Raw genomic sequence first — 25169 nt, 5'->3', positions numbered from 1 at the left:
AATGAGCCTGGCTCCTCCAAAGGCTCAGCAAGTCTATCCAGTAGGTAGCTGAATTTGATGGTCAGTCTTTATAGTCTTTTGTCAAATCACGATAGTGCTTCACTGCCAGGCAATAATGGATGTAATAGAATCAGTATGATTAGGAAGAGATTTTACATACCACCAGCTGTAATTAAGATACACGAGAACCTCAAAGGGAAATTGATCATTTATGTAACTACGCACACAAAGGATTTGGGACTCGGGGCTTTGTGACTTGCACGCAATTGAGGCAACCATCAAGTCAGTAGGAATATTTTTAATTCAACAAGCGTAAAACAAGTGATGTCAGATTGGATGCCAATTATGCACTTCGTCCAATTTTCCTTTCTATTGACTTCAAAATAGTGACTGAAAGAGACCCCCAAAATATGGGATTTACAACATTTAAAAATGGAGTTAGACTGAAAATGTAGTAGGACCACAGGCTCATCCAAACTTAAAATTTGGATATGGCACAATATTCCATTACTTTTATTGCAGTAAGAATAATTTTTAATTGACTTAATGAAGATGTGCGCCGAAGGCATGTGTTTGATATTGTACAACAGTAATATGTATCTTTAATGTGGCAAAACATGCCAAGCCACTTCACAAGAACAATGGAAACAAAATTTGACACCGAGTCACATAAGTAGATATTAAGATATGTCAAAGAGGTATGTTTTAAGGAGCATTTTACAGGAGAGGCAGAAGGGTATAGGTTTATGGAGGGAATTCAAAAGCTCGGTGCCTAAGCAGCCAAAAGCAGGACACCACTGGTGGTACAACTAAAACTGGGATGAGCATGAGGCCATAATTTGAGGGGAGCAGCGATTTTCATGGCTTGTAGGGCTGGAGGTTAGAGACATGTTGGGACTAGACTATGGAAGAGGAATTTGATTGTCATGCATGGAGTCAGTTGATATTGTGGTTTAATCATTAGTGTTAACATTTTTTTGCTCTATTCACCCTGAAGTATGACACCCTAAAGTGCAGTTAACTTGGTGTGTGCACCCTGTGTAATGCTCTGAATTGCATTTGTTGACACATCAATCCATAACGGCACACAATACCAAACTGTGATTGAACCGACATAAATCAATCCATTTGTAAAATGACTTTACATGGATCATATGAGAAATTGATTTAAAAAAAATATATTTCTGTTCTGAAGCAAAAAACGCACACCAAAATCAATGTTGTTTTGAACTATGGGTCAACATTTGATAGACTTGCGCAATGGTAACAAGATCCGTTGGCCTCAATTTCAGTGGCTGAATAGGTTGACGACTTATATTGCTACAGGATTCCAAAATCATTCCTACCATAATTACATTTCAGAACACTTCAATGGTAAATTTAAAAAAGGAACTTTAAAGTTTTTTTGTACTGTTCTTAATATTTAATAATCACTCACTGTATTCTTTCAAAAGCTGCCATGCATTCAAGTGCACTCAACTATAACACGCCATTGCAGTAGCTACTGACAAACAGTCTGTGCAAATTTTGCACGAGGCCAAAACAATGGCTTTATACAAAGTATCCTTTGATTTATTTCAATGACACGTGTTGGCAGCAGTGTGGAGCTTGCAGCATCAGCTTGGCTTCTCAGAAGACCATAGATTCAAACCCATTTTTAGGTCTTGCATTTAGTCCCAAACTCAGGTACTGAGGAAAAGCTACATTGTTGGAAGCGTGATCTTCAGATGAAACCTTAAACTAAGGCTCCATTGTACTGTTCTTGGAGTTGCACACAAAACATCCCGGGAATATTCCAAGAGAAAGGAGTTCTCCCGTTGTCCCTTGACCAGCATTTTGCCTTCAACCGCCAGTCAACGTTTAGAATCCCGTTGCAGCTTTCATTATACATCAAAATCGGCACACAACTTTAAATATTTGAGAATATAAATGAACTACCTAAATGCAAGTTTTGTTTGCATGATGCCAAGTTAATGCGCACGTTGCATATTGTCCAATTATCGACACAACGATAGGTAGGAAAGTAAATTACGAAGTGGGTGGAAGGAGGCTAAAATGAGTGGACAAAAATCTGGCAAATGGAGGACCGTGTGGGTGAACATGAAATGGTATTTTGGCAGGAAGAAAAAAAAAAACAAGCTCATTATTTAAATGGTGAGAGAATGCAGAGCCCCGAGGTGCAGACGGATCTGGGTGTCAGCAAGTAATTAGGAAAGCTAATAGAATGTTATCAGTTATTGTGAAGGGAATTGATTACAGAAGGTGTGAGGTTATGCTTCAGTTATACAGGGCATTGGTGAGACCACATTTGGAGTACTATGTACAATATTGGTCTCCTTATTTAAAGAAATATGTAAATGTGTTAAAAACAGTTTAGAGAAGCTTTACTAGGCTAATACCAGGAATTTGCAGGTTGGCTTGGAAAGGTTTGGTTTGTATTGATCAGAGGTTAGAAGAATAAGAGGCGACTTGATCAAAGCTTTAAGGTTCTAAGGGAGGCATTGACAGGGTTAATATGCAACAGATGTTTTCTTTTAGAATCCTGCACGGGGGGGGGGGGGGGGGGGTGACTGTTTAAAAATAAGGGGTCGCTCAAGACAAAGATGAGGAGAAATGTTTTCTCTCAAGAGGGTGGTGGGTCTCTGGAACTCTTCCTCAAAAGGCAGTGGAAGTAGAATCCTTGAATATTTTTAAAGCAGAGCTAGATAAATTCTTCACTAACAAGCGGGTGAAAGGTTATTGAGTGTACCCAGGAATGATGGGCCAAACTTACAATTAGATCAGCCATTACCTTATTGACTGGTGGAACAGGCTCGAGGGGCTGAGTGGCCTGCTCCTGCTCTGTATGTATGCTCACATCAATTATGTTACTTTAAAATAATATATTTATGCAATACACCATTAGTGCAATACATCAGCTAACAGTTAGGTAGTCAAGCGACCATAAACATTTACATAGTATGTGCTCCAGGGCAACTTTAAAAGAAAGGTGGTCATTTCAATGAAGGTGATGACGATATTTTATTTCCTGCTCAGATTTATTGCAGAAAACATAACTGATGTTACAAAACATGTATCAGAGAGAACCAAAAGGGAAGTTAGCACACATTTGAGATGTACCCAAAAGATACACTTGCAAAAATCAAGCCTCATGTGGACCAAATATCAGTGCACTTAAAAAGAACCCCAAAATACCTTCACCAATTCAAAAAAGAAATTACAATCCGGTTTCGAAATTCAGTGGCACATCTTCAGGCTTTGGAAATATTTTTCACCTTCAGGATTTTCCTTTTCATTGACCTCTATCAATTCCCTGCTCTGAAAGAAGAAAACCAGATATATTTAGAGAAAAAAAACACACCACCGGCGTCAGAGTACCAGGACTCTTAAATGTAGTTGCATAAAATAATGAACATAATGTCAACAGCTACCATGTTAAATTCCTTCATCTGCTGGTCACAGTCTCCTAACCCATAAATGTAGCAAATCTTTACAAAGAAATGCCAATCAATAATTCATTTATTTTTCTAGCCCAGACACTTGAGTTTCCGCAACTTCCAAGCAAACCTTTAACTATCTTCCAGAGGTATAGTTGATCGCATTCTTTCATACGCAACCTATGTGTGGAAAATATCACATCCACATTGCTACATTTTCTCATTGAATTGCTTTTCTTTGAACAGCTGATCGTTCCAGTCAAAACGCACCTCGAATCGTCACAATCTTAGGAATTTAAGGATGCCATGGTCAGAGCTTGGAAACAGCCACTTTTCATCAAAAAAAAAACATCTTCCACTAATCAAACCAGAGAGCACAACTTTAAAAAAAATACTCTAGGCCCCTATCGAGTTCACTTTCAGACTGGCAGTGTGGGTAAGTGACAAAGTCAAAATGTGGTTTCGCTTCAGAGGTCTTAGAGAGGAACCATTAAGATTAGCTTAAAATATTCAACTCACCCTTTATTTAACAAAGGCCTAACTTTAGTATGACATGTATACCGAATCGGACTTTTTCTGCGTGCACGGAAAATTGATTCAGAAGTGAAAGTCCTCTGAATTGGAGGGCAGTTAGGGATGGGCAACAAATGCTGGTCCAGCCAGTGACACCCCCATCCCATAAATGAAAAAAAAAAGCAATTCAGTTAAATACATGGGATGTACTGAACATTTGGGATTAGAACAATTGAAGAACAGTACATCCACCATAACAATGCTTCACAAAATAGATTCATTGGACTTTCATTTACACAAAGGCAATGCGCTTATTTAAAAAAATATCATGAGGTTTGGGTGTCACTGGCTTGGCCAGAATTTGTTGCCCATCCCTAATTACACTTGTGAAAGTTTTTGAACCACCCTCATGGACTACTGCGGGTCCGTGTGGTTTACGTACACCTACAGTGCTGTAAAAGGGATTTCCAGCATTCTGACCCAATGACAGTGAAGGAATGGCAATCTAGTTCCAGGTCAGGATGGTGTGCGGCTTGGAGGGGAACTCGCAGGTGGTGGTGCTTCCATCGACTGCCCTTTTCCTTCCAAGTGGTAGAGATCACAGATTTGGAAGGTGCTCTAAGGAGACTTTATACAAGTTGCTGCAATGCATCTTGTACATGGTACACATTGATGCCACTGTGCTTATAAATTGGTGGGTGGGGTGCCAATCAACCGTGATGCTTTGATCTGAATGGTATCGAGCTTCTAAAGCGTTGTTGGAGCTGCATTCGTCCAAGCAAGTGGAGATAATCACATTTCTCATTTATGCTTTGTAGATGTGGACAGACCTTGGGGAGTCAGGAGGTGAGATGCTGGTTGCAGAAATTCAAGTCTCCAATCTGCTCTTGTGGCCACAGTATTAATATGGCTAGTCCAGTTAGTTTCTGGTCAATGGTAATCCAGGATGTTGATAGTGGGGGATTCAGCAATGATGAAACCATAGAGTATCAAAGGGAAATGGTTAGATGCTCTTATAGTTTCAGATGGTCTTTGCCTGGTTCAAAGAAAAACCTGAAGATTTATAGTAACTAGGTAAATTAGGATCCATGCATTCTCATCCTCACATGCAATGTGTGCAGCAAAATTTGAAAAGGATGGCAGCACCTTTTTCGAAAATTAAGAATATTTTTAAGTGCTATTTTGCAAAATAATTGTTTGCAAACGGAAAGAGATCGCAACACTGAGAAGTACCAAGAGCTCTGAAACATGCAAGTCACTCGCTGCAATATTATTGCTGAAGAAACATTATCTGAGAACAATAGCAAACTCATCGTGCCTTTTTAAGCCAACTGTTATTAATCTTCAACAATTTTACTTTAATTCTTTTTCCCAATTAAGGGGCAATTTAGTGCGGCCAATCCACCTAATCTGCACATCTTTGGGTTGTGGGGGTGAGACCTACGCAGACACAGAGAGAATGTGCAAACGCTACACGGACAGTGACCCGGAGCTGGGATCGAACCCGGGTCCTTGGTGCCTTGAGGTAGCTGTGCTAACCACTGCGCCGCCCGAACAATTCTACTATTAGTGCCCATTCTGAAAAGAATAGTCATCCTTGTTTGCTTGTCTCAAAGCTTCTGAAAAGCGATGAGATTCTTTAAATATAATTTAAGATTAATGAACAGCTGGGCAGTGATTAGAAAAATTAATCTTGTGCTTATGCACATGACTCACTTACTGACATATAGGAATGTTGCACTGTTGTAAAAATAAACACATAATGGAGCCGGGATTAATTAAAAAACATTCACAAATTTGGCTTCGGTAAATTAGATCATGGCTCCAAAGTATAAACATACTGTTGTTCCATAACTCAAAACCATATATATATTTCACATTAATGGAATTACTGTCAAACTAGATAAAGTGCAACTTGGTGAGACACTGCACAAGTTAAGCTAAAATTCAACTAAAAAACTAAAAGTATTGAATTTAGTCACCCTGGCCTATTCTCTGCTATATCTTGAGTTTCCACACACTGCAGCCACTGAGTTTATTGAAGATTGCCTTTACGTAAAATGTTTCTTCCAGAAATGGAACACGATTCCGTTTATCCAGAAAAGTTAATTTATTAGAACTTAATTATTAATTCAAAGCAATTCAAGTGTATTTGTACGGATGTCAGAATGCTTATAAAACAATACTTTCCTGAATAATTGTGACACATTAGCAATTTGAAAAACACACAAATAACCAAACAAGGCATTTAAACATAAAAATGTAGCATGCAAGACAACATGCAGCTAATTACAGATCAACACACCAGAGAAACATGTCCCATTCAACAGAATTAAAAACTAATACAATTCATCCAGCATGAAGAAATGTTCGAAAATTCATTACCTTCAGCGCCCAAATATATCTTATAGTTGGTTCCATTAAAGTTCACATTAAATGATCTCACATTGTTAGATCGCTACTGTGCAATTCTATCCCTTATGGTGTTATTAGTTCTTAACTCTTGGTAAAGTTGGTACAAATCATAGCATGCGTTTTCAACATTGTCTTGCAACATTACAAGTAACTATATATATGACACTCCTTTTCAAGTTCACCCCTTATCCAATGCTGACAAGTACTTGCCTATCTAGATTTAATAGCCTTTAATAAAACAATAAAGTTAAAGGATGATGGGGGAAGGAGTAGAGAAAACTCTTCCAAAGAGCGGACATGAGCTTGCTGATCCCATTGACCTTCTTCTGTGTTAAGTGGTTCTTTAAATATACTGAAGGCCTCTAATTTTCTACAATCCTTAATTTCAAGCTAAAATCCAAAATATAATTCTGCGGGCAACAATAAGCAATTGTAAATGGGAAAATATCAAAGGAGAATTTACACTGACGCCTCAAGCCCATTGCAATAATTTTGCTTCCAGATCCTAGACTGATCTTGACGTGTACCAGGCTTAAATAAATTCTGTTTTGAATGAGCGAACTGACAAACAAGGTCGGCTTGGCAGAAATTTGCATCTGATGAGGGGACTGGATGATCCCAACAGCAATAAAATTTACTTTAAAACCAGCATGTAAAGGTAATACAATTTTATTCCTAATTTCAATAACATATTTTGCCATGCACAGTGGAATGGGAGATGTTCAATGTTTCGCATGCACATCAGAGAAGCTACTTTCCCCACACACATCTATGTACACAGCTGATCTGCTTAAAACCCTTACTTGGGTTCGGTTGATTAGAAACCCTTCTACCGAAGAGTCCTATATTTTGCCAATCTACTGCTTTGTTCTGCCGCAATCCTGGCAAAGGAGAGAGGAATACAGATTTAGAAAGACAAAGATCTTAAGGACAGAGGAATATGATTCAAAGCAAAGTTCATAGAATAAGACATTCTTCAGTGAAGTGCCACTGATGATGGGTTGAAGTTTCACAACTGCGCACACTTAAAAAGGTCAAATCATTGAAGCCTACATAGAGGTTTTTGACCCCTGCCGGTTTATTAATGACTAGCGATATGTCATGGCATTTTCATTGGAAAGTTTCCAACGCATTCCTTTAAAAACAAGTTACTGGAGAGACTGCCACCTCTGACATTTGATTGTTTCCACCCCTCCTCTTCACTCCATACACACACTTTGCTTGAACAGATTTAAACAGAAAATCTGTTTCGGTTAGATGTTACATTGCGCTATTGTTGTTTCAAATAGATGTAAAAGAAAACAGAAAACTCCACTCCCAATCATCTCCTCTCCTAATGTCAAGGGCCTATGCTTGGGTGACAGTAGCCTTCTGGTGCTTCCACCAAGTCCCTACTTATTTCGCGTCTCAACATTTTTCATTTGCTGTTCTTAAGGTATTTACTGGAACATGATTCCAATGGCCATTCTCAGTTACTTTGCCAAAGGTATCCTGCTATTGGCAAGATTTTCAATTATAGTGGACAGAACAGCAGGGCCCCATTTTGTCATTACACACACCTACTTCCAGAAGGGCCGGATAGGAATTACAAGCAGGGTCCCATCCCTCCAATTTGTTTTCCTAAGCCAAAGGCACTGTAGTGAATTACAGCAATTTTACTGTTCTCATGCTACCTCAACTGACCCTCAGTAAACCATTTGACCTTCGGGAACATCACACTGAGTCCAAGCTTGTCCCCCCAGTAAGATGTATGGAACAAAATTCTCTACGAATAAACTAACCACTGAAGTCTGTTAGATATATTTGTTTTACAAGATTCTAAAGAACTGTCAAATATCATGACAGACATATGATTTGTAGCCTTTCATCGAGAAACACTGCGCCATGGGTGACTTTAAAACAAATTTCCCCCAGGACTCTCACGTTCCTATGAGAAAATACAGGTAATCTATTTTTAAATGGCTTTAGCTGCATTTCTTAAAATTATACATCCAACAGGAATTCAGATAAATATATGATCAGTCACCTGCAGACAAAGCAGCCTGCAGCATAAACAAACATTTACTTCTAATAGTTACCCTGCTAGGTTATAAAGATTAACAGAGAACACGGAAGTGGAGGAAAAGTTGAGAAGGCTGTTGAAAAAGCATAGAGGAGCTGTGGCTTTATGAAAGAGTACAAAAGTAAGGAAGTTACGCTGAACCTTTGGAAATCAGTCTCAGCTGGAGTATCAGGTCTGATTCTAGGCACCACACTTTTAGAAAGATGTCAAGACATTGGAGACTTAGCAGAAAGGTACCTGGGACTGCAGTAACTGAGATATTATGGAAGCTGGGATTGTTCTCCTTAGAGCAGAGTAGGTAATTGAGACGTTGAATAAATGGTGCTCAAAATTAAGAGGAGTTTGTTGAATGCAGAGAAACCTTTTCCATTGGCAGCAAGTTCAGTAGCCGGAAAGGAAATGGCGATTACTTTGTACACGGCGTGTTACAATTGGGAATGCACTGCCCAAAGGGCGGTGCAAACAGATTCAGCAGTAACTTTAACAAAGGGAACTGAAAGAAATAGATTTTCAGGGTTCCGGGGAAAAGCAGAAAAACGGGACTAACTTGACAGATTCTTTCAAAGAGCCACATTACTCCCTCTTGTGCTGTATGTTTCTATGAACTCGCAATGATTCAATTGAACCAGGGAGAAGGTTTGTTTTGTGCAATCAATTTCAGGATGATAACACCACTATAGTTTGCATTAGTGTCCCTCGTCCAAAGTAGGAAAAAACTGACGCTGCTCAGCGTGATCTGACAGCTAGTTAACAGGTCTTGGCTCAGCTGTGAGGGTCACTATGGTTGAACAGGCTGGCAACACTAACTGTATTGTATGAAAAATGGTAGCTTGCAGTTGGATGTGTGTAGAACGACTTACATTGCCTTCAAGAGGGAGAAAAAGAGACTAGAAACACTAGAGGTAAAAATTATCATTCAAATCAAAAACTTGCATTTATAAATACAGAAAATATCAATGACTCCCATGGTCAAGATTTCAAAATGAGAAAAATCTATACAAATTGTCTTTTGTCCTGTCATTCGGAAGGAGTGGAAATACAAAACTCATTGACACCTCGAAATTTATCTTAAAAATGCTTTTACATTTTAATCTCATTATTCCATGATACTTTCATAGCTGAAAATTTGTATCAATGAAATACAACATCAAATACATTAACAGCTTATGAGCTAGCATACTGTAGATAAAATGTATTGATACACGTGAGCAAAAACATGAGTTACTATATAGGATGAAGAATAGATGGTCAAATCACTGTATGGAACATTCTCTAATACTTTCTGGGGTTTGGTTAGTAAGCTTAGTTAGATGGTCTGTGCGTGGTCCAGAATTATGTCAACAGCTCAGGTTTGTTGTGTGTTTTGGTTGATATAGCCTCCTCATCAAATGGAAAGCAATAGCAAACCACAACTGACAAAAACTGCCAAGAAAAGCTGTTCAATGTGAAGCATCAGCAGGCATAAGCCAACGATGGTCTTCAGGCAAAGAAAGGAGGAATGAAGCAAAGAAAGAAAGCTCTCCCGAGTGACTGCAGTCTCAGGCTGAACCAGACTATTGGGTCCTGATCCAAGCCTCTTATCAATGACAGCTCACCCAAAACCTAGTCTTTTGTATCCTATTCTATATAACTATCGTACCTGAACTGCATTAACTCTTGGGTCCCCATAGCCTCAAAATTAAAATTTTCAAGCATATGAGAATTCTGAAGAGTCACAGTGGTCTCAAAATGTTTTTTTTTCTTTAAATTTAGAATACCCAATTCATTTTTTCCAATTAAGGGGCAATTTAGCGTGGCCACTCCAGCTACCCTGCACATCTTTGGGTTGTGGGGGCGAAACCCACACAAACACGGGGAGAATGTGCAAACTCCACACGGACAGTGACCAAGAACCGGGATCGAACCTTGACCTCAGAGCAGTGAGGCAGCAATGCTAACCACTATGCCACCATGCTGCCTTGACCCAAAATGTTAACTGTTCTTCTCTCTACAGAGTTACCACAGACCTGCCGAGTTTCCCAGCATTTTCTGATTTGATTTTGGAGTTCCAGCACCTGCAGTATTTTTCTATGTTGCAAACCCAAAGGCCACCCCCAAGCAAAATCAATCTCTTTGACCATGCTAAAAGCAAATTACTGCAGATGCTGGAATCTGAAGCAAAAACAGAAAATACTGGACAATCTCAGCAGGTCCGACTGCATCTGTAGAGAGAAGGGAGCTAATGTTTTGAGTCTGGATGATTCTTTGTCAAAGCTCAGCTTCACCGTGAGCCACTTTTCCTGCCGGTTTTTGTCAGTTGTGGTTTGCCATTGCATTCCATTTTCTGTTATGTTTCTCTCTTTGACTGTGCTTTTGGTTATCCTTCCAAATCACGCTGCCGTTAGCCCACTGCCTATTGTGGTCTGATTATGCCCGCGAGAACAGCTCGTAAAGTTTTTCAATGTAAAACGTGTTAAATAAACATAAGGGGCAGAATTCTCCCAAAAAATGACCTGGAGCAGGATTCTCCGGCCTCCCTGCCACGTGTTTCTTGGCGGCGGAATGCTCTGTTCCTGTCGTTGTTAATGGGAATTCCGACTGAAGCCACCCAGGCCGCCGGGAAACCAAGAACCCCACTCCAGCAAATGGCTAGAGAATTTCGGCCCAAGTGATTTTTTGTAGTCGTTCATGGGACATGGCTGTCGTAGGCTGTGCCAGCATTTATTGTCCATCCCTAATTGCCCTTCAGGGGGCAGTTAAGAATCAACCACAGAGGGCAGCACGGTGGCCTAGTGGTTAGCACAACCACCACACGGCGCTGAGGTCCCAGGTTCGATCCCGGCTCTGGGTCACTGTCCGTGTGGAGTTTGCACATTCTCCTCGTGTCTGCATGGGTTTTGCCCCCACAACCCAAAAAAAAAAGTGCAGAGTAGGTGGATTGGCCACGCTAAATTGCCCCTTAATTGGAAAAAATAATTGGGTAATCTAAATTTATTTTTAAAAAAATCAACCACATTGCCGTGGGTCTGGAGTCACATGTAGGCCAGACCAGGTAAGGATGGCAGATTTCCTTCCCTAAAGGACATTAATGAACCAGATGGGTTTTCACGACAATCGCCAATGGTTTCATGGGCATCGTTAGACTTTTAATTCCAGATATTTTATTGATTTTCAAATTCCATCACCTGATGTGGTGGGATTCGAACCCTTGTCCTCAGATCATTATCCCGGGTCTCGGTATTGCTAGTCCAGCGACAATACCACTATGCCACCGCATTGGGTGGGAAAAGTGGCGAGGATTCAGTCAGCTGTTCCGGCGCTATTCTTATCGCAATCCACCCACATTTAGTAACCCCCCCCACACACCTATTGGCAGAGACCCTACTCCCCCAAGTGAGCAACACCTTGCTATGGGGTCATCAAACGTCCCCCTCTCTTCCCCCCCCCCCCCGACTTTAGGGTCACCGAAAGTACCCCACTTTCAGGTCCACCTCCCCTTTCATGATCACGTCCCCTTCCAGGCCCTGTTGCTTGGTAGTGCCCCCTGGCACTGCCCACTCAGTGAGGGTGCGAACCAGATTGCGCCGGGTGCGAATGGAGCATGATGCTTCCGACCTGCAGCACCCGACGGGAACCATGTTTAGGGGCTCTCCCGCTATTCTCCAGGAAGAGCAGGAAGTGCGCCTGGCTGGGGGTGGGGGTGTGCGGTTAGAATTGCTCCCAAGTTGTTCTTGCGGTCAAATGCTATGGATTTCCCTAAATGTATATTAAACTGCAGCGTCAACTCTCAATGCTGTAAAGTTCCACATGGGTTTGTCATAGTGTGAAGCTTTACCTCAGATTATTTACAATACCACAAAGCTCTATGACTTTTGGCCTTCGCTGAATAAAAAGGACCACTTACAGATAGCATTTTAAAACTGAAATGCTACAGTCCGCAAAGGGTATCAGTATCACTTCTATTTGGGTACAAAATGAAATAGATTGAGTGAGTGACCAACAAACCATAAAAGTAGTTGACAGCTCGAAAATACAAGTTACTTAAATTATTCAATACGGTGAGATATAGTTTTAGACTCCTGAAGCCAACTCAATCAAAATTGCATGTCAAGTACATAAAATCGACACACGGAAAGCACCTCCATATTTAATTTGCTTAGCACAGTTGGGTACATAAACACAACTGAGCAGTTGTGCTCAGCACAGCATATCCATCACTTCGGATGGGGAAGAGGGTCAGGGTCGAGTAGTGTTGGAATGGTGAAAGACGTGACACAACGGTTTTAAAAGCTGTATTGCCATTCTGCGCTCAGTGCTACATAAAGGCAGTTAGAAATGTAAAAATATCAATATTTGAAAATAAACTAATTCCAATTATCTACTAATCTGATAAAAAATCTCAGTCAAAAAAAACTTTTCTTCCTGCTTGCAAACAATCATCCTTCTGATAAAAAAGGTAGGTGCGATAGGATACAAATTTCTACAGTCAATTTTAGAACTGACTGTCACCAACACTAAGCCAACAAAATATAGATTTTCAAGCCTATTGATCTCCTTGATATGATTTAATGCCATGTTATAATGATAGGTTTCAGTCAGCAGACCCTGGATGAGATGCAAATTGCCAATAATAGGAATGCAGTGCTACAATGTTTTTATTCTCCATTTTCGCATTTTCCTCCAAAATTCACACCCCACCCACAAACGGCAACAAATACACAATCAATCCCCTTAACAATAACAACGATCCCATCCTCCCACCACCCCAAACAACTGCCCACCTGTCAATATATGCATCCAATAAAACAAACCCTCCAACAGTGGAAACAAAAAGCAAAGGAGAAAAAGAAAAAAGGAGTCCGGGACCGCCTATGGTCACCATAGAGTCCACTACTCTTCCCCCCCCCCCCCCCCCCCCCCCAACTCAACGCCGTCCAACCTCTGAAAGAGTGCCGTATATGATACTCAAGAGTTGTAAACCCCCCCCCCCCCACTTCTTCCCAACTCCTCCCGTCCACTGCCTCATGTAAAACTCCTTCCCCCAACCTCGGTTCCTTCCCCTCCAACTTTCCACCCCGGTTAGACCACTCGGACCCTGTTCTGCCAGGCTCCGATGGTCGCAGCCCCTCCCCCCACCTCACTCCCGTTCACTGGCCGGCGTAGATCGGCCAGCATGGAGGCCCCCACCCGGGTCCCTTTCCCTCTTGCCCGGCCCTAGGAAAGCCCAAAAATCCCCTTTTAGCACACAAACCCCGCATATCCACCTACACCCCAAAGAGCCCTCACTTCGAGTGAAAGTCCCATCACTTTCCTTGTCCAAATATATACAACATTGGGTCCTGTAGCCCATACACCCGCACGGTGAAACAAAGAAACAAACAAAAAAAAAAAGAATATGCAGTCCTGAGATTACATCAGCACATGGTCATTTCTCAATTTCTCAGTTCTGCCACAGTCCTTCTGCCTTCGCAAACTCCTCCGCTGCCTCCGCCGTTCCAAAATAAAAGTCCCTGAGCTTGTAAGTCCCCCTCAGCTTCGCTGGATATACAATGCCGCACTGCACCGTGCTAATGTACAGTGCCCTCTTCAACCGGTTGAAAGCAGCCCGCCTCCTCGCCAGCTCCACCGTAAAGTCCTGGTATACATGTATACCAGCTCCAGCCCACTGTACCACCTGCTTCTGTTTGGCCCAGCACAGGACCTTCTCCTTCACACTGTATCTACGGAAGCACAGAGTCACTACCCTTAGCGGCTCACTCGCCTTTGGTACAGGCCTCCACGACCGATGAGCCCGATCCAGTTCATATCGGGAAGGATCCTCCCTTCCCCCAATAGTTCCGCCAGCATCGCAGCAAAATACTGAGTCGGTCTCGGCCCTTCAACTTCTCCAGGCAGCCCCACAATCCTCAAATTCTGTCGCCTGGACCTGTTTTCCAGGTTTTCCATTTTTCCTCGCAGATCCTTGTTAATCTCCATAACCGTTCGCATCTCCTTCCCCATCGGCGTAAGTTGATCACCACTGCTGCAATAATGGCTCCTCCACTTCCTTCAGCGCCTCCCCTTGCTCCCGCACCTCCATCGCCACCGGGGAAATCGCCTCCTCCACCAGCACACTCAAAACCTCCCTCATCTCCTTTCTCATTGTCTCCATGTATTTTGTAAACTGCCTTTCAAATTCCGCAGCCATCACCAGTTATTTCTTCAGCCGTAAGCAATGCGGCCTCCCCTGATGCTCCAGCCTCCATTTTCCTTGTTGACCCCGCGGTGACCTTTCCACTCCCCAACGAACTTTAGATTCCACTTTTTGCATTGTTTTCTAAATAAAGAGTTGTTCTGTTGCTTCCTGCATTACATTAGGACACTTATTTCCCCACTTTGGGTAATCACTGTCTCTCTCTATCAACATCGGCTGGTACAAACAGCCAAAACTAAATCTCCCTTCCAGTCACCCCAACAAAAGTTGCCCAAGTTGAATTGCCTCATGGCAAACTCAAGTCATCCCTGACAGGGAGCCGGGTACCATCGGCCTGCCACTCATATTAAATCACCCTGCTTAGCCGGAACAGTCTCTGACAGATGCAGCTGACACAATTTCTAGTTTAGCGACAAGCACTGCTTTAGAGCACATACTTCAGGCAGAAAGATACAGTCCATTGCACTGAGGTATCACTTTTTAATGATTACGCCACAGATAGGAATGCTCTGCAGGTACGTGCATGTGATGGTCGAATAGCAGATATCCTGCCCAGTACGAATGTGTCCACATTAACTTAGTGACGGACTGCTTCACCACCCCTCTCCATTCCTTCAAGATACTTCTTACAACCTACCTTTGACAAAGCTTTTAGCTATCTGTCCCAATGCAGTATGTGGGTCAGTGTCAAAGTTTGTTTCATAGTGCTCCTGTGAAGCACCGTGGTTTTTTTTTTACAAAGTAAATACATGTTGATAAAACCATTACAGATAGTCAGAAACTGTAAACAATAAATGCATTTTTTTTGTTGCTTAAAATGGTATTTACTTTTAGTGATCATGAAGTTCTTATAATAGCTTGAACCTATCATTTCCTTGAGGCACAATTTTTGTGTTCAGCATATTTGTTGATCAAGATTGTATTGCACCCCACAATCTATCTTTCCAGTCATGCTGAAATCATAATCAGAAGGTGGAAAACTCCACAGCACAGACAGACCCTGGGGAATTGTTACTGTTCAATAAAGTGACCAATTGGGAACTTTCAAAATAATCACTCTACCTGGACTCGCTGGCGCCAAATGCAGCTTCTGCCATTTAGTACGGTGAATGTCGAACATTTCATTTCTTCTTAAGTGTCGGCAAACTATTTAAGGTCAACATTGATTTTTTAAAAAAATCAATCCTGGAAATGGATTGAGACCAAATGTATGGCTCAAAAGAACTAACAAACAGAATATCTGGTTGGATGAGAATTCCTTACCTCTTTACTGCCTTCTGAGCTAACATTCTGTTCCCAGCAAAGAATGTGATGCTGCCAAGTATAGCAAGATACTGCAGAGTCTGAAACATGTTCAGCTGAGTCCAGTATACATACATGATTCCCAACATACCTGAAGAAAGCAAGGTAAAGGGAAACTTTAGGTTGGAATTGTATAACAGGGTTGTCAATGCAGGGGTCACTTGTGCTGAACAAGTATTAGATTTAGTCCAGTCATAATTAAGTACTTCACTGGCTGACCCGGTCAACATGGGCATGCAGTTTGTGGTCATCACGTTTCTTTAATTTATCAAATACTGCTAGTTGTATGTGACTCTTATTTTAACCAATGTCAATATTTAGGCTTCAGTTATCTGTATGCAGCACCTAGTTCCCTGAAGTTACAAGACAATTAAAGCATTTTCTCCACAAATGCTTTATATCTGTAAACTATTTCACTGTGGCATACCGGCTGATCCAGACTGCAAATTTTACATAATGACCACCGAATATTTGTTTACAACCTGCCTATAGCACACCAAAGATAGACTGGCATGATCTCAAGTAACTACTGTTTGATTGCTTGAAATGAGGAAACCAAATATAATTTGACTTGGGTTACCCAATCAATAGGTTCCATCCAATAATTAAAAATAAAACAATGGTTCTGAAAATCGATTGGATGCCAGTTCAGCAGCATTCAATATTAATGTCTAGGCCATGTAGATCCAATTGCCTCATTGAGGCAGCATGTAAGCACAGTGGATAGAACTGTGGCTTCACAGAGCCAGGGTCCCAAGTTTGATTCCACGCTGGGTCACTGTCTGTGTGGAGTCTGCACGCTCTCCCCATGTCTGCGTGGGTTTCCTCCCACAGTCCAAAGACGTGTAGGTTAGGTGGATTGGCCATGCTAAATTGCTCGTGTCCAAAAAAATTAGGAAGGGTTATTGGGTTACGGGGGATAGGGTGGAAGCGAGTGCTTAAGTGGGTCGGTGCAGACTCGATGGGCCGAATGCCTCCTTCTGCACTGTATGTTCTATGTCTATACGCCAACCACAAAAAAGCCAATTATGGGGCCGCTGCTGACGTTTACTAGAAAACACAAAACTGGCTAATAAACAATCTAATTCTACTGGGCACGCTGCATATGTTTTCTTGCAATTTGTTAATTCTTTTCATTGTCACCTTTGCATCAAGTTGTCGTGCTAGATTCACTATATTGGCTTGAAACTATCAAGTCCTTGATGCACAAGACATATGAAATAAAGGAATAAGGCAATAGAAACAGGATGATTCAATAAAAGTATAAAAATCCAAATGATTAAATCACAAAAGATGAACCAGTATTGTTGCAACAAATACAAGCTTGCACAATTGCAGAATGGCAAGTTATTAAATTAGTCAATTGATGTTAAGGTTATTCCATATTAGGGGCTGGTTTAGCTCACTAGGGGCTGGTTTATCGCTGGCTTTTAAAGCAGACGAAGCAGACGAAGCAGGCCAGCAGCACGGTTCGATTCCCGTACCAGTCTCCCCAAACAGGCGCTGGAATGTGGCGACTAGGGGCTTTTCACAGTAACTTCATTGAAGCCTGCTCGCGACAATAAGCGATTTTCATTTCCATATGGTGATAGCCAAATGGCTAAGGTCCAAATTTAGGATTTTTAAAAGAGTGTTAACTAGCAGTCTCCCCATCACATTGCATACTGCAATGCAAAGGCCACATTACACATCCTATAAGCCAAGTGTGATAAGCAATTGTTTGGGAAAATTTTGACATTTTGAGGAAGCAGGCACACTGCGCATTGGGGACTTATAGTGAGAAATCAAATGGGTTCCTGAGGTTTACTATCATCGCAGTGGGGCTACTGGAATCGAGCAGTGTGGGGATCCGGCGTCCTTTGATCTGGTGTTACTGTGCGAAGTGAACTCGTGGAATAGCACAATTGAGGGTTAAATGTGAAGTTCGGATTCTAGGTGGTTAAGGCCACATCCACTTGGGAGACCTTCTAAAGAATCTTTGTAACACTGAATTTGTCATTTGTGATTGGTTCTTGGAGATGCTTTACTATGTACATTAAGTTCAAGTATTTTAACCTCCAAGTAACACTTTTAAAACTGAACACAGGATTGCTGCCTTTTTTGAAAATTGCTTTAAAAAGTCTCAAGATGGTAACGCTGACATTTGAAACCCATTCCTAATGGCCCCTAAGTGGAGTGTTGGGCTACCTTATTGAACCCTGAAGCAGTGGTTTAATACAACAAAGTAGCTTGATAAACCACCTCAGGCTGGAGTCAGATATCAACCATATATGCAGTCAGGTACATCAGGTTCTCTTTTATTTTCATGGTCACTATTTTTATACTGTTACCAGCATTTTATTTTTTGATCGTTTTTAAACTGAATTGAAAATTTTAAATGGCCACGGTGAAATGTGAACTCATTCCAGGGTTCTGATTTGCGAGTCCAGTAACCATATACCCATGAATTCAATGGGGAACGACACCCTGTGGCATTCGTTCTGTGTCTTATAACTAACTGTTTGGATGGGGAAGGGGGGGTCAAGGGGCACCTGAATGTTGCAAATGGATTTGCCAATGTAACGTGCGATAATCAGATGAGATAGTTAGAAACTCAAAATTCACCATTCTTTGAAAATTGAACCCAATTACAATAGGAAAACGCTTTCTTCGAGCTTAAAGCTCTTTTGTGGGTTTGTAGAGCACTAAACTAAACCTACAAAATAATCCATAATGTTTTCCCTTGTACACACAGATAAACTCTCGACAGTGCAGAAGGAGCCTGCATCGATCCTTGGAAAGACACCCCATCTAGGTCCAAGCCCCGACCCTATTCCCGTAGCCCAGTAACCCCACCTATTGGATACTAAGGGGCAATTTAGTAAGGCCAATCCACCTAACCGTCACATCTTTTGGACTACACAATTCACTTCCCATTAGGGAATAAAACACTATACATATTTTATCTGAATAAAAGACCTTGAAATTTTTCGCCAGCTTTTCTTCAAATGATTTTCAAAAACCCATTGAGCAGAAATTTATAGCATATTCCATCAGTACAATTACTGATAGGAAATTGGACACACTGCACATGCCACAGAGTTTCAGTTCAGATTCACAGCTTCAGGCATAATATCAGGTTTTAAGTTCTGGCACAAGACCAGTTCAAGAAAAAAAACTTTCATGAAAGAATTGCGAGATGCAAAAGACAATTTGGTACATGAATTTAATTGCACTATTGCGACACATGCAACATTTATTTTTATCCCTTTTGTCTGAATCCTGGAAGTTTCAGTTTGAGAAAATAAAATGGCAGCTGGAAGTTTTCAGAAAGCATTTGGAGTAGCTTACAAGAATCCAACCACCAGGTAAAAAAAAATCACAGGCAAGAAAGGAAAACAGGCACTGAGTGAAACATCTTGCCATAACCTTCCAATCTTCCTTGAGGTACATGAGAAGTGTCAGAAGATTGTAGTGTGTCAGAGATAGAAACTGAGGCCATGACAGCAGCAACCCGGGAGGGGAGGGGAGGAGGGGGGGAGGGGGGGGGGGGGGGGGGGGGAGGGGGGGACAACGACGAAGGAAGTACGGTAGCGGCGGTGGCACGGGCAAGGCCTGCCCGAGGACGCTGCTAGAAATGATAAGTTGGTCTGACTGTCGGTTCGCCGGCGGGGGGGGGGGGGGGGGGGGGGGGGGAACGCGCGGGTAGGGGGGGGGGGGGGGATTTTTTTTTCTTTTTCTTGTTAAGTAGGGGGGTTTGACTTTGTTTTGTTATAATTTAAATGTAAATGTAGGGGGGGTTAAAATGTTTGTATTTTGAAAAATTCAATAAAAATTATTTAAAAAAAAAAAGAAGATTGTAGTGTGGCAAACGTGACACTTTTTTCAAGAAATAGTGTAAGGTCACTCCCAGTAACTATTGCTGGCCATTTCAATGTCAGTCGTGAATAAATTTTTAGAAGTATAATTAAGGGGGGGGGGGGGGGGGGGGAAGAGAGAGAGAGAGAAAAAGAGAAAATCAACAGGCACCCGAGAGAGATTATAACTTCATTAAGGGCAGTCGGAAAGGATTTGTGAAAGGTAAATCATGCTAAGAATAATTTTATTGACTGTTTTGACAAAATAACAGATGTTTGATTAAGGAAAATTAACGGATGTTATCTTTATTTTAACAGTACCACAGAATAGGTTGGTTCGCAAAATTGAATAGGAGAGTCAATGTCAGCTTGGGTGAAAAAATGGTTTGAGGATGGAATATATAAGTGAGTTGTGGTAAAAAGTTATTTTTCAGGTTGGTCGATGGCGGATAGTGATGTTCCCCAAGGGATAAGTGCTAGGACAGCTACCGTTTCTCTGTATATACCATGTACACTCGAGTAAAAGTTGAATGTTTGAGACCAATATTTGAGGCCAAAAGTCACTTTGACACAGGTAATGTTTTTGAGCAGTTGACATACATGACTACATGATAAATGACGTTACAGGAGAATGACTTTTACACAAGTGTATATAGATCAATGAGCTGGATGTTGGGATTCAGCGCAAAATTTCAAAATTTGCCGAGCATCTCAAATTTGGAACAGTGACAAACAGCAAGAATGATACCAATTAACTACAACAGGATGGGTAACTTAGCAGAATGGTCAAACACGAGGCAGATAGAATTTAATATAGAGAAGTGCGAGGTGATGCATTCTGGCGGAAGGGATGTGGAACGACTTTACACATTTACTGGCAAGTTCTAAAGCATGTGCATTAACAGACACTTAGGGGATATGGGGTTCACGTGCATTGTTCTTTGAAGGTGCAGAACATATTGAGAGACGAGTTAGCAAAGCATATGGGATCATAAATAGAGGAACTGAGTCCAAATGTGGGAAATTAAGCTCAATCGTTATTAAGCTCTGGTTATGTGACAACCAGAGTAATGCAACCATTTATGATCACCAGATTTAGAGTGTGAGGGTCCTAGAGAGGTTGTAGAGGAGATCTACTAGAATTCTACCAAGCATGTGTGATTTTCACAACAAGGTTAGTTTAGAGAAGATGGATTAGTTCTCCTTGGAGCAAAAGGGTATTGAGGAGAGATTTGATAGAGGTGTACAAGATTGTCAGGTTTAGATGGGGAAAAACCCGTCATACAATGACTCGTAAACATAAGAGGATGCAGTGGCATAGCGGTATGGTCACTGGACTACAGTATGCTCTTGGAACCTGGATTCGAATCCCACTACACTAGATAATGAAATGTGAATTCAATAAATTAAATGCCCAATGATGACCATGAAACCATTGTCGTAAAAACATATCTGGCACATTAATAGAAGGAAATCTTCCATCCTTACTTAGTCTGGCCTACATGCGACTGCAGACCTACAGCAATGTGGTTGACTCTTAAATACCCTCTGAAAAGCCACTCAGTTCACAGGCAATTAGAGATGGATAATAAAGCTGGCCCAGCCAGCGATGCCCACTTCCCATGAATGAATAGAAAATAGTTACGATTTTGGGAAAAGGATGCAGTAGGGGATCTGCGGAAGAATTTTATATTACGTACCAAGTGGTAAGGATTTAGAAATTGCTGTTTACAGGGGTGGTGGAAGCAGAGACAATCAATGATTTCAACAAGAAATTTCATTGAGGCACTGGAGGAAAATAAAACTGCAGATACACAGGGATCGAGCAAGAAAATGGGAATGACTGGATTGCTCTATAGAGAGCTGGAATGGGCCTGATGGGTTGAATGGCCGCCTTTGGGTCCTACTGACACCCGTGGCTCTTTGACAGGCATGCGTGACACCTTCAACATTGAAAACACTGATGATGGGATCATGCATCCGAACAGGTAGTGCAAAGAGTAACAGGTAGGGTAGAATTTTCAATTAAATATGTGCCCATGTAATGAATTTGATTGTTAATTTGAGCAATCTTTTACTTTCCTAAGAGGAAAACAAACTCACCAGCATGGCCCAAATGGAAGATGATGGTGCTCGGAGAGAAAGTGAAATTGGAAATGTTGACACCAAGTTTGATCCACTGCAAAAAAACCCAAAACATTTTCTTTAAGTAAAATTCAACGGTAATGCACAACTTTCAAAAACACATGTATATCTCAAAATATATCTCAGTTTAGAATTGACCATTATGCCTTCTCTGGTTGGGATGAGCCAAGGGAGCAGGTAGGCCTTGGTGGGATAGATATGTTCAGGTACGTGATTGGTTCCTGACATTCCCGGTGGCGCCGTTGTCTACTTTGCTGGAGAGAATCGTTTCACGTGCGGGGTCAGAGGAGGGCAGCACATCCGGGATAAATGGACGGATCATGGAGGAAATGGTGGAGGAGGTAGGTGAAGGTTCGGTGGGAGGAGGATTTGGGCCTAATTTTGGAGGAGGGGGTGCGGCGTGAGGCTCTCTGTTGGGTGAATGGTACATCATCCTGCGTGAGTTTAGGTTGATACAACTATAGATGGTGTTCAGAGCGCATCTCATCAAGGCCAGAATGTATGAGCGGAGCTCGAGGGGACCTTGCGAACCATATGCACACGATCTGGTCCTGCCCGAAGTGGGGGCCTTTTTTTTTTTTTTAAACACCATATTGGCAATTTTAATTGTGGATTTGTAGCCCTGCTCACTGGTGGTGATATTTGGGGTGACCAGTTGGAACTGAGGATGGGGGTGATGGCAAGCGCCTTGATTTTACTTTAATGCTGGCTCGGCAGCGAATCCAGCCGAGTTGGAGACAGGTCCAGTCCAATTTCACGGTGAGGGAAGCAATTGACGAGTTCCATCGGAGATGGCATCCGTAATATTGCATTTTAAGGATCTGGTCACTGTTAGCAGTTAGTGGCGGGGGCGGTTTCTGCTTTTGGTCAGTTGGGGTTTGTTGAGGGTATTGATATTTGGTTTGTTGGTTTGATTTATATTTTGTATAAAGTTAAAAACCTAATAAAAATATTTTCAAAAGAAACTCCATTATGCCTTCTTTAAAAGATGTTATCACATGTGTCTAGCGTGTTAAGCTTTCAATATGAACAAATGAAATGAAAGGTCAAGAAAGTCCATCAGAGTCATTCTTTAGATGATGCAACTTTGAGGACCACCTTTGACAAAGGGAAAATCCTGTGGGAGATTTCTTCCCGACTCCATCAGGAATAGGCAGACTATGGTTGGCTACCAGCATGTCACTGGATAAATCTAAACTGACCTTCCTATTCATGTGTCCCAATCCACTTTAGAAGGCAACAGGACTAAGAACTAGAAGACCAATGAATCTAAAGTAAAACCCTGAAGACACTATCATAAATATTGTCGCCTTTAGGTATCATCACAAATTTTGATTCCGTTAGTGCTATTGTTGTGCAACTCAATGCATATAATTTTTCTAGTGCTGTATTAGTAGCATGTCATCTCATGGACAACTTGGAGACAATAAGTCAAAGGCTCATTCATACCATCAGTCACAAGATTAAAACCAAAATCTAAAATAATTATTTTAGTATTCTATTCAACCTGCTGAATCTCTTAATTCATAAAGATGTGGATAATCCAAATGAAGTCATTACTTTATCACTGTGGAATTTAGTATACATCAAGATATTAAAAACTGCATGTATGTTACTCTACAGTAGCCATGATGTGGAGATGCCAGCGTTAGACTGGGCTGGGCGGAGTAAGCTTCCGAAATCTAGCGATTCGAAATAAACCTGTTGGACATTAATCTGGTGCTGTAAGACTTTGTACTGTTACTTTACAGACACGGAGTTAAAAGCGAATAATAAACAACCAGCCACAGTTTTTTTTCTTTTATTGTCACAAGTATGAAGTTACTGTGAAAAGCCCCTAGTTGCCACGTTCCGGCGCCTGTTTGGGTAAGCCGGTACAGGAATCGAACCCGTGCTGCTGGCCTTGTTCTGCATCACAAACCAGCTGTCTAGCCCACTGAGCTAAACCAGCCCTCAGCAGACAAAACTCCACTGACAGGAGGCCTGACACCGAGACGGAGGAGCGATACAATGAGGCCCATGTTGAGCGGTGCACTGGGCTGCTGAAAATGTGGTTCCGATGCCTTGACCGCTCTCCCTCCCCCTTTTCCCCTTCCACACCCCAATTCCTCTACGCCCCATTGCCCCTCCCACCTATTCTCCCCAGCCTCCCCCTCACCCCACCTCAATCACAACGTCTCTCCCCGACCACCCTGTTCCCCATTCCAAGAGTCTATGCAACATCACTCCAGGGCGATGGATACTGCTTCGGCACTGCCAGCAGATCACCACGGAAGGCAGGAGTGAGGATAACTCATGGTGAGGTTAGCTCAGGTGTTCTTCAGTTTCTGCTAAAGTATGACTTTAATCTTTCTACTGACAGCTATTCACACCCATCCTGTGAACGGGGTCTGCATCAGAAGCTTTTGATCTTGGACCACTGTGCCCGGGGAACTGGGGGCCGGGGTTGCACGCTGTGAAGATGTGACAGAGGCTTCAGGTGTACGAGATGTAACATGTTGTAACATTTCACTGTGAAATATTTACATTCCACTCAGCTACAGACAGTGATCCCATCAGTGTCCACTCTGTGTTCCTCACTCTTCTTGGTCTTTCGTGATCTACTGCTATGACTAGATATGTTCCCAGAATGCACATCAGAGGTGAAGATCTTCCACGCCCTGTGGGCTTTGATGTCCTTGGCGGACGTCCTCTAGAGGGCCTGGAGACCCCAGCCGACTTACCGGTGTTACTGGCATCGCTGTGTTACCCTATTCTGCCCGCTGCCCTTGACAGTGCCCGTAGGGCCCTGGGGGACTCAATGGGAAAGAGGGGCAGCTGGAGTGAGCTCCAGAGGCTGCTGAGTTATCTGACGCTGACAGTTCACGAGGCTCTCTATTCTCTGCACCATATGGCGTCGCCCTCAGCGATGCTCCTCAATGACTGGGCCACACTCTGCCGTGTCTCGGCAATGTCCATCTGCATCTGGAACACGCCGGTCAGCGACTGGGACGTGATGTCAAGGCCCTCAGCCATGGCTGTCACTGACTGAGCCAGGCCTCAGACACCACACAAGGCACGGATGTCGTGCTCCAGGTTTTCCACTCCGGATGCCACCCTAGAAGCCTCGATGCCATGCATTGTTGGCACCATCTCCTGCACCTGCAGCCTTTGGGATTCCTCCAAGCAACCTTGCAGTCACTGGAATGTCACTGATACTCCCTCCTGAATCTCACGGCTGTGACCTCGCAGTTGCATCAGCTCCGTGTCCAGAGGCTCAGACCAGTGGAGTCCTGGGATCCAGCAGA

At 42.3% G+C, this 25169-nt stretch overlaps 1 protein-coding gene across 2 annotated transcripts in view; it reads right to left on the bottom strand.

Annotated features, from left to right (window-relative positions):
* Positions 1-3002: 3002 nt before the first annotated feature.
* rpn2 (ribophorin II) overlaps positions 3003-25169 on the bottom strand; it is a 71045-nt gene continuing 48878 nt past the window's right edge. Inside the window, exons 15-18 of one of the 2 annotated variants that reach the window (XM_038803488.1) lie at positions 21841-21916; positions 15863-15992; positions 7169-7246; positions 3003-3318 (exon numbers count right to left, since the gene is read on the bottom strand). In XM_038803488.1, the coding sequence (XP_038659416.1) occupies positions 7195-7246; positions 15863-15992; positions 21841-21916 (258 nt within the window). In that variant the 3' untranslated portion in view covers positions 3003-3318; positions 7169-7194. The remainder of the gene's footprint in view (positions 3319-7168; positions 7247-15862; positions 15993-21840; positions 21917-25169) is intronic. The other variant, XM_038803489.1, reaches the window with a different exon arrangement.

The sequence above is a fragment of the Scyliorhinus canicula genome, chromosome 7, assembly GCF_902713615.1.
Source record: "Scyliorhinus canicula chromosome 7, sScyCan1.1, whole genome shotgun sequence".
Taxonomy (NCBI): Eukaryota; Metazoa; Chordata; class Chondrichthyes; order Carcharhiniformes; family Scyliorhinidae; genus Scyliorhinus; species Scyliorhinus canicula.
The sequence above is the reverse complement of the archived record's forward strand: the minus strand, read 5'-3'. Positions and strand labels throughout refer to the sequence as shown.